Consider the following 10,595-nt stretch of genomic DNA (forward strand, 5'->3'; position numbering starts at 1 on the left):
GATACTTGTTGTAAAGGCTAGTGATCTTGCAAACGTTACTGTGACTTTTCCAAGTCCTACTGATATACCTTGTCAAATCAGATGCCCTGTAGTAGTCTTGGTGGAGGCAGACTGGAATGCGTTGAATTCGTAGCTTCTGAAATTGAAATTTATTTTTTCTGGAGTGGCACTGACAAGCGATGGCATTGGCGACAGGAGAACTTTGCTTCCTTCCAGGAGAGCTGCATCGCAGTCGGATCCTGTCCATGCACATGCGATCATGCTGTGTTGTAGACAGTGGAGAGCTGATTTTGACCCGAGAAAATAGTTTTGAACATTCATGAAGAGGATATTGTTGCTGTAGCTAGCTGACAGACATAGCCTGTGGCAGTGGTGTATGAAATCAGCTTGCAAGGTCTGTAGCAACTTGATCATGGCAGAGAACGAGCTGAAGCGAGATGTGAAGGGTGCCATGCAGCTTACACTTGTGCATGTTCTACGTTACTCTACGGCGAGGAACTACACACGCACTCACTACTGCTCTCGCAAGGTGATTGGCTTCTCTCCAGTGATTCAGGCCGCCGCAAAGCATGGATCCACTGCACTTTGTTGCGGAACACATCAACATGCCTGTTGACGTACACTGGAAAAGATATGACTCCACGATGAGGACCTGTGTAGCAACTTGATCATGGCAGAGAAGGAGCTGAAGCAACTTCCATTGGCGCATGCTTTTTTTGTTTTAACGGTACTCCACGATGAGGAACAGCACTCGCTACTGCTCTTGCCAGGTGATTTGCTTCTCTCCCGTGATACAGGCTGCCTCAATGCATGACTTATCTGCACATCAATACGCCTGACGTAGATATAACTGGAAAAAGGTGTCACTCCTCGATGAGGAGCACACATCACTCGTGAAGGCTTGTACAGAGTGAGGGGCTTCTCCCCAGTGATGCAGGCTACCTTGAAGCATGATGAGCTACGTGAAAAATACCGCGCGGTGTGTTGAAGCGAGGCATGGAGCATGCCATTCAGCTTGGAACTGCACGTGGCATTTGATAGGGCTTGTGCATCTCTCTCTCTCTCTCTCTCTCTCCAAATTCTTTGGTAATGCAGCCTTTCACCAACATTGTCCGGTTGCACGCCTACTGTCACTCAAACAGGACCAATGGATGCAACATGTGCCTAGCAGATACACTGTTGATCATGAACAACTCCAATAACACCCCCCCCCCCCCCCCCCCCTTACCATTGTCTTCAATACACATCCAACTAGAACTTGAAGTATATTAGTCGAAGTTGCTGGTATAGTCTCTACTTCTTGATGCTACCCACTCTCTTTTTCTGTCTGTCTTTCTCTTTCTGTGTATGTATGTGTGTGGGTGTGTGCGTCTCTCTCTCTCTCTCTCTCTCTCTCTCTCTCTCTCTCTCTCTCTCTCTCTCTCTCTCTCACACACACACACACCCACACACACACACACACACACACTCACTCACTCACTCACAAAGCATGGATCCACTGCACTTTGTCGTTGAACATCTCAACACGCATGTTGACGTACACTCTCTCTCTCTCTCTCTCTCTCTCTCTCTCTCTCTCTCTCTCTCTCTCTCTCTCTCTCTCTCTCTCTCTCTCTCTCTCTCTCTCTCTCTCTCTCTCTCACACACACACACACACAGTGACACACACACTCACAAAGCATGGATCCACTGCACTTTGTTGTTGAACATCTCAACACGCATGTTGACATACACTGTATCTCTCTGCGTCTTTTGATTTCTGTGTCGCTCTTTCTCTTTTTCTTATTGATCGCGTATTGATAAAGCTCGGCACGAAGTATTGGCTCGCTTTATCACATACTTGTACTTACTCTCTTTTTCTGCCTGTCTCTCTATCTCTCTTTCTGTGTGTGTGTGTCTCTCACTCTCTGTTGACGTACACTGTATCTCTCTTTGTTTATCTCTGTCTCTCTTTGTCTGTCAGTTTCTCTCTCTCTCTCTAACACACACAAGCTCTTTCTCTCTTTCAGTTTCTCTTCTTTTGTTGCTTTCTCATGAACACTAGCACACACACACTCTCTCAACATTGATCACTTATTCCCATCATGCTTTTTTGGGTTTCGTTGTGATAGAATATTGTCCTACTACTGATGTACAACACTATTCTCATGCAACTGGAGGGTATATATTCGGGTGCTATTTGTTGTTGTGGCTAAGAGTGCATGTGTGCGGCCAGCTAGTTCCAGCATGCAAGGTGTTACATTTGCTACACTGTGGTCTTACAAGCACAGAGAACCATTATGTTCTAACTAACTTTCCTTGATACAACTATGAACCGAAGCACAACTGCTGCAAACATTAACTGCCCATTTAGGCAAGATAGCAACAACTAAAAGTAGAAGAAGTAAGTAAGACTAGCGTCCTTCCAGCTCCAGGACAGTATGAACAGGCAACAACATAAATTTTAACAGCATTGCATCGTACATGCATGTAGCCATGCAGAAATAATTGTACATTTAGTTGTGAATGCAAATCCAAGGCGGAAAGCAGTCAGGCGTAATAGATGCCAGCAATAGAAACCAGATCTGTGACGCATGTCACATGCATTCATGATGATCAATGCATCGTGGTTCACCACCATTGAACACAGTAGTACATGTAAATTACACAGAAATATGAGATTAAATCTAACATATCTCCCTCGTGAAAGAAAAGTGATAAATATCACATGAGTGAGTAAAAGACGAAGACAACAAGAAGAAAAACATGACAAAAACAATGGCAATTGAATATGAAAAATTGAATATGAAAACTCGGATGGAAGAAAAGGACCAAGGACCTACAAGACGTGCTAGAGCTGATAGCCAGTTTGTTGTAGAACGTCAGTACTGTCGGTCAGTTTGGTGCAATGTTATAATTATTGCTATTGCATGAGCTGATTGTCAAGTAACTGGTGGTGTTAGTGGACAGTATAGCATAACTTGTAGTTCTTTGGTCTTTTTTTCTTTACTATGAATATGAAAACAATCACAGTTCGCTCAGTACTTGCGCCTTTAACTTCCAGTGGCTCAAGATGATGAACTGCATGCTTGTATACCTTCCCAGCTACTTAAACTTCTACTATCCGAACAGCACCATCCTTACCTGGATAGGTCATAAGCACACGTCCAAGTGGCTAGTGTGCAGTTGCGGTGTGCTTATCCATCACAAGCACGATATCTCCTTAGGGTGATGCTGTTGAAGCAACCACATCACTTGGATGCTTAGCTTCGGAACAATCTCTTTCAGCTAACGTTTCCATACCTGATCTACAATACGTTGCACAAACTCCCAGCGCTTTCTTGGGTGAGCTTGAGTCATTGTAGATGTGTTGGCTTCAGCAGCAACAGTTGCCCTAGCATGGCCAATGAGAAAGTGTTGTGGCAATAGCAGCTGAAGGTCTTCATGCAGCACTAGTTTCATTGCCTTGGCCATTACCTAGAACACACCACCAAAGTGTGGTGCACTTGGTGGCTTGAAGTACCAGGTAATGTCGCGGTATGACCTTTCTGCTGCTAGTCTGAAGTTGTCGAGAAACTTGACAGCTGCTTTTACCTCTTGATCAGCCACACGGAAATTGGTACCGTTGTCCGATTGCATCTCTTGTGGCACACCGCGTCGCATGGTGAATCGGGGTCTAAGAGCCAGGAGAAAACCGTCGTTGTCCAGAGCCATGATCAAGTTGCTACACAGCTCGTTCTCTGCCATGATCAAGTTGCTACAGACCTTGCACGCTGATTCCATACACCACTGCCACAGGCTATGTCTGTCAGCTAGCTACAGCAACAATATCCTCTTCATGAATGTTCAAAACTATTTTCTCGGGTGAAAATCAGCTCTCCACTGTCTACAACACAGCATGATCGCATGTGCATGGACAGGATCCGACTGCGATGCAGCTCTCCTGGAAGGAAGCAAAGTTCTCCTGTCGCCAATGCCATCGCTTGTCAGTGTCACTCAAGAAAAAATAAATTTCAATTTCAGAAGCTACGAATTCAACGCATTCCAGTCTGCTTCCACCAAGACTACTACAGGGCATCTGATTTGACAAGGTATATCAGTAGGACTTGGAAAAGTCACAGTAACAGTTAACAGTTTGCAAGATCACTAGCCATTACAACAAGTATCAGAACATCAAAACAAACCTCGTGTAGATCCACAATTTCACATTCAACCCATCGATCTACAAAATAGGTTCCCTTTCCCGCCAGCTAGCTGGACATGCATGCATGCATGCATGCTCTCACCAGGCCGGGAGTCGTCAAACGCCGGTACTTGACGACTCCCTGGCTCTCACTTGTCAGCCAGCTCACACGTCTTGTCGTGCACGCGCAGACGTCCAGCACACACGCGTGTCGAAATGTGTTTTTTGGCGGGTAGTCGGCAAAAAATTAAGTGAGGGTCCCTTTAGTCCTTCGCTACATAATCAAGAGTACATAACCCCCCCGGAGTGGGCAACGCCGATCCAGCTCTGCATAGGGTCTTGAGACTCTTGACTCTTGGTCGAGCGGAATCGGATCTTCTGATGTCATGCGTACACTCCACACAAGCGCAAGGCCGGTCTCGAGGCAGGGCACCATTGTTTTTGATCCGAGAGTACCCGCGACTCCCCGGGTTCCCCTCAGATGTGTACGGTATTGATCCGATTCCGCTCGACCAAGACCCTGCTATGCAGAGCTGGATCAGGCGTTGCACACTCTGGGGGGGGGGGGGGGGGTTATGTACTCTTGTACACTCCAGTGCGGCCATGATTAATTTGACCGTGGCATTGCATTCTTTTTGATGTGTGGATAGACCCCCGGCCCCCGCCCCCCCCCCAGCATGGCCGTCCCGAGGCTGAAGCGAGTCGTACTCTGTCAAGTGGTCACTCAGCGTATCGATTCGCAGAGCTAGCGAGGGTGTACGTGTGTTTCCTGTAAATGTGACAATGCATGACGTCACAGTATTTTCTAATAATCATATTAATTGTGTGACGTCGAATGCCCGTTTCCATGGGCACCGGGTCGACGCCTTGCGCGTGAAAAATAATTTCCCTGTGTTTTTTGTATTTTTACCAGGGAGTAGTAAAATACATACAGGGAGGTGACACGCCACTCACTAATCGTGATTTTTGATGGGTGCCTCGCGCTTGTTTTTTTTTCTTTCGCAAAAAAGATGATCTGCTGAATCAATCTTGAGTATTTATTGAAGAACTAATTCCGTGAAAAGGTCTATCCATCTCATGGAACAGCATTTGTTTTGCTCTTGTGATACATCTGTGTCATCGTCATATGGAAAGGTACCACCCTTCCGAAATTCGTCCCGATCGACGGCATGGAGCAATAGAACGAAGGTGATTTCCTTGAGAACAATACGTGTACGATTGGAGATGAAAAGCGAGTGCACCGATTTCGAAGTCGAAAAAATCTCTAGGACACCACATGATCGGCACTAATTTCTCCTCAGTTGTGATCAACCAGTACTTCTCTACCTTCTTTGTGATGATGAGCATTTCATATTATGGTATGCTAGAGATTCGGGAGTTCACTTTTCGGAATGAAAGTTTGTCAAGGATTGAAATGCGGGCTACGTCGTCGTAAACAGCTTGTATCGATACAGGAAAAATCTACGGCACGCAGGGATATCTCCCAAAGTGATACCACTCTTGCTGGACTTCTATCCTGACATAGTGGTAGTTTGGTCGACTACCAAACTTTGTGAAGGCAGACAATTGTTGGAAATTCTCAGCGCTGAGTTTCTAAGCCTAGGGCTGCAGTATGAGTCCCTTTGGCGGTAGGTATTTTACTACTCCCTGATCAAGAGAATCCTGATCCGCGCTGTGTCTACACACTTCGGTACCCATAGTACCCCAATCTCACCCGCCGGGTGAAAACGGTGCTGAGGCAATCGTCAAACTGGCCGTACATGCTCGTGTCACCTCCCTGTATTTTACTACTCCCTGATTTTTACTGAGCAAAATGTTATCAGATTCAGTTTTGCATTTATTTTTTTTAATATTTGGAGCATTTTCAATATTATTAATTTTGTGATTTCGAGTTGAGTAACCTGCATAGCCTCCTTCCAATCCTCACAGTTTGTTTTCGTGGGCAGCCTTCTCTGAAGCAAGCTGTGTGCAATGAAACGAAAGCGTGAAGTCCACGACGATGAAGCAGAGGAGAACAGCGAACCCAGCGAGGAAGCAGCGAGAAAAAAGAAAGTGAAGAAATCCAAGAAATCTGCCCGAAAGGAAAACGATAACGCTGCTGAGGATGCAGGCCGCGGGAACGAAAGCGAGCAGACAGACCAGCCTGATGACGAGGCGGCTGGCACGGTGACCTCCCCTGCGCAAGGCGATTCCACAAAGGCGCCGGAGTCCAAGAGTCCTGGCAGAGAGAAAAAGGGACCTGTGAACGACCCTGATCGATTGTGGAAACGGGAGAAGACTGATCACCATGAGTACGTACAACTCAAACAAGCAGCAGATGCTGCCGGCAGCGGCAGAAAGAAGAATCAGGGCAGCGCTGCCCAGATGGCGGTGGAGTATCTTCGGCAGTGGCAGGAAGACAAGAAGAATTGGTCGTTCCGTAAAGTGCGACAAGTTTGGCTCCTGCAACACATGTATGACAAGAATAAGGTAAGAGTCTTAGTCTTAGGGTGCAGTCACTCCAAAGGCAGCCCAGCTGTTCGGAGGCAAAGAAAGCGCTTGGGTGTCCAAGTGTTGAAATTCAGGCTCTCGGCCACTTTCAGTTGTTAGCAGGGCCGCCGGACGCAGTTGTTGATTGGTCCGGCAGTGGCTTAGCCTTTCATACGTTGTGTATGATATCATGGCGGGTCAACATGCCCTACACAGCTGTAAGTACGTGTTGTGGCCAAAAAAACTGGTCCAGTGATAACCTGACCAACCGGACCGGTTCCGGCGGGCCTGGCTGGCAATCCCAGATGTTGAATGCATTGATTTTAGGCTGCTGTCCAGTGGTTACAGCAGGCCCGGCGGAACCGGTCTGGTTGGCCAGGCCATGGCCGGACCTACTGTTTGGCCAGCGACATGTGTTTACTGCTGAGGAGGTCATGTGTGTACCCTCCATATCATACACAAACTGTATGAACGGCTAGGGTGTGGTCGGACAAATCAAAAACTCCGTCCACTGGTCCTGTACAAGTACAGTGCTCGTCAATGAAGTCCGAGCGCACGAGTCAGAGTTGCGCCCTGCGACAGTTCACAGCCCAATGCTCACAGCCCAATGCTCACAGCCCAGCGTTCAGTCTTGCTTTGATGATGGTGTGCTGTGGCAGCGTGTTGCGGTCGAGCGGCGAGCACTTTTGGTGGTGTGGTGGTTGAAGTGGAATAGGAAACGAAGTGGTTTGTGGTTTGTTGTTGTATTCTTTTATTTTGCTTCATTATAGGCACAGGCAATGCTAATGCTGCCTTCTCGTCGAAGGGTGAAACCTCCGATTCCTGCCAAAACGGGAAAAAATGGAGCTTGGCGTGCATTCGTATTAAAACTCCCTTCTTTCCTGTGCGTGCGTGTGTGTGTGTGCGTGTGTGTGTGTGTGTGTGTGTTTTGATCATAGGTGAGCAAGTCGAACTTCAAGATCCTGGTTGACTATCTGTCGGGACTTAAGGGCGCGTCTCGACATGTCACCCTGGAGCAGTCTAGGAAAATCATCGAAGGAGAAGAGGACGAAAGTGACGAGGCGGTTGACGACGACGAGACTAAAGGCGATATGTCTCAGGCGGCCGCTGTGGATCCGGATGCTGACGGTGACGGTGAGGATGAAGAGAAAGAGAATAAGGAAGATGACGGAGCGGAGGAAGGCGAGAAAGTCAGTGAGGAGCAGAGACGTGCGGAACGCGAAGCAGAGCGCGAGAGAAAAGGTGAGTGACGGTTTTGTAGTTGGATGTCGAAAGTGCTACGCTCTGCTCACGAGAAAACGTGTTCTTGTAGTTGCGGAGCGTTGAGTCACAAATCACTTCGTGTCTGCCTTTGAAGTGAAATCCAGTCGACACCAAAAGTCTCGGTCCGCCCTGAATTGGATGTATTATGTGCATCAAACTTTAGTGGCGTCAAAGCCAACGAAGTCTTGCGAAATTTCAAACTGCCACACACGTCTCCGTTACTCATCCATCAGCTCCGTGACGTGTACCGTATTTTTTCCCCGGATATAGGTTGCACCGTTTTTGTGCTAAACTCCAAGGGCAACAAAGAAGGTGGTGCGACTTACAATCGAGTATGGCTTCCTAGTCATGTGAATGAATTGAAATACTATAGGGCTAATCTGAAAATGGGTGTGTGACTTACTCAAGTATGATCGAGTGCGACTTATTTTTGAGGAAATGCGGTAAGCTGTCCAGTGCGAAAATAGCGTTTGGCTTCACGTTCTTCCGTACGGCTGTTTGTTCAGAACTAGGCCTGTTCAAAACAGTCTGACAGTTCCCTGTATTGTGTGGTCTACTGCTAGAATAAATAGTGGATGTTGAATCTCGAACCTGGCAAGCCATTCAATGTTTCCTTCATGCTACAAATCATACTTCAGTGTGTGGCATGATTCCCTTCCGTTGCCTTTTGTGATGACCTGTGTGGCGAGGTGTTAATTGTGTTTGTCTGTGTTTGTGTGTGTTGGTGTGCACGCGTGTGTGTGTGTGTTTGCGTGCGCGCGTGTGTGTGTATGTGCATGCGCGTGCGTGCATTTATGTTGTCTCGATTTAGCTGCGGAGCGCGTGAAGCGGCGGCACATCCGTGAGAAGCGTGCCAAGCAGATCCTGAGAGAACTTTCCTGAGTTCTCCGGCGGTCCCTCAGTAACACTGTGCTGCTGGTGGTGGTGGTGAGGGATTACTGATGGTGGTGAGGGATTACTGATGGTGGCGAGGGATTACTGATGGTGGCGAGGGATTACTGATGGTGGTCGATGTACACTGGCATTATGTACTAGTACCCCCATTGCCCAACAGCGCCCCCTAGTCGGCTCTCCCACCAGGGAATGATGCCTTTATCTAAAGCCTGTAGTACTGATTGAGAGCAAGTATCAGCGTGGACCCCGTTACACCCAGCACCAGTACAGACATCATCAACTGAGTAACGGCGAGCTATGCTGTTTTGTGGGCCACCGCCCAGGATGTCAACTGGACGCCGCGACATTGGCGTTCCTCGAAGTGTCCCTCACCTCGGACACCACGGCATTGACGTTCCTCGAAGTGTCGCTCGCCTTGCTGGATCGTCACACCTCTGCAACGCCCTGTCATCGGTCGTCGTGCGTTGGCCTGGCTGGATTTTTGGTGGCAAGTCACAGGCTGACAATATGCAGGGCAACAGCTGTCCCTAGTGCGGGTGTGCAGTGAGTACTTCTGGTGATACACGTGCAAGCATCGACCGAGTAAGTGTCGGCAGCGCTATTGTTGCGTGCACAGCGCGCTCATGTGATGGGATGGGTAGTGACAGACTGGAGCATGCCTTGACGCGCACATAAACAGCTGACGCTCACTGCACGGTATCGCCATTGATACCGCAAGTATGCACTGGATATCTGCTGGCATGCAGTCAATGCTAGGAACTCACGTACACGCATGAATGAAGCTTGCTGAATATTTGTGTGTGCGGTGATGTTTATTGCACAGTTACTGGGGAACAAATTTATCTCCTCCTGCTTTTTTTAATTATCATTTGCGCTCTAGCTGCTGCTGGGGCTCCAATGATGTTTGGTTTGCTTGGCATGGCTTTAAGTGTAAAGTTAGTTGTGTGCAGCCGCATTGGGCTTGCGACATGTGCAGCTTGTCACTCGCCAACACTCTGGCGCCATAGCGTCTGCTGCTGCTGCTGGCGTGCGGTCGGGGGCTTCTCTCTGGCGGTGATTCCTGCCGGCGTCGCTCCTGCATATTCGTTTGTGCTGGCAGGTGCACTGTGTAGTCGTCATTGTCTTGACAGCTGTTGCGTTCCATGCCGTGTCTGAGGGTGTGTTTGGTGTTTCTGCGGTTCTCGTCTGCTGTATTCTGCTAGCCACCTTGGCTTGAGTTGGGTGATGTTCACGCAGAGTGAGAAGGAGGGAGAGAGTATAGAGATCATTGCGCTTGTGTCCGCGCACACCGTATTTACTTTTTATTTTCTTTCTCTCTTTTTTTTGTCGTGCAAGCTCATTCTCAGCAGCTTATCAGCGCTCTGCTACAGCCCGCATAATTATGCAGGCAGGCAGTGCTCACTGCATGCAGTCGCCATGTTTTTATCTTGCTCTTGAGCTCTGTGCCCAGTTCTGGTCAGTGATGGCTTCTAATTAGTTTTTGGCGCTCGTGACGTGTTTTTGCTGTTGTGAGGATTTCTTGACCGCCGCGTGTGCTCGAGCTGAAGATTTGAATATTTTCATTTATTTTTGTCTGGAGTGTTTTGTTTACAAAATATGTGCCAGCTAAAAATAAAGTGTGGGTTTATGGAGTGTGCGTGCATTCACTTTGCACAGTATGGTAGGCTCTCCGGTCGAAACTATGCCATGACCCTGGGTGATAGTGGGTGCTTTGGCATTTGCAAAGCAAACTGGCCAAGTTGGCGTTCACCAGGGACTTATGACTGTGAAGTAAAGTAACGTACACGTGTAACTCCCTTATGCGGGC

The 10,595-nt window shown here is 48.0% G+C and overlaps 1 protein-coding gene across 1 annotated transcript; it reads left to right on the forward strand.

Moving 5' to 3' along the window:
- The first annotated feature begins 6,037 nt into the window (after positions 1-6,037).
- LOC135824516 (uncharacterized protein C7orf50 homolog) lies at positions 6,038-10,369 on the forward strand. Its single transcript, XM_065337253.1, has 3 exons — positions 6,038-6,631; positions 7,570-7,873; positions 8,706-10,369. The coding sequence occupies exons 1-3, from the start codon at positions 6,134-6,136 to the stop codon at positions 8,774-8,776; spliced, it is 873 nt and encodes a 290-aa protein (XP_065193325.1). The 5' UTR covers positions 6,038-6,133; the 3' UTR covers positions 8,777-10,369.
- Positions 10,370-10,595: the final 226 nt, after the last annotated feature.

Source organism: Sycon ciliatum, chromosome 9 (assembly GCF_964019385.1).
Source record: "Sycon ciliatum chromosome 9, ocSycCili1.1, whole genome shotgun sequence".
In the NCBI taxonomy this organism is placed as follows: domain Eukaryota; kingdom Metazoa; phylum Porifera; class Calcarea; order Leucosolenida; family Sycettidae; genus Sycon; species Sycon ciliatum.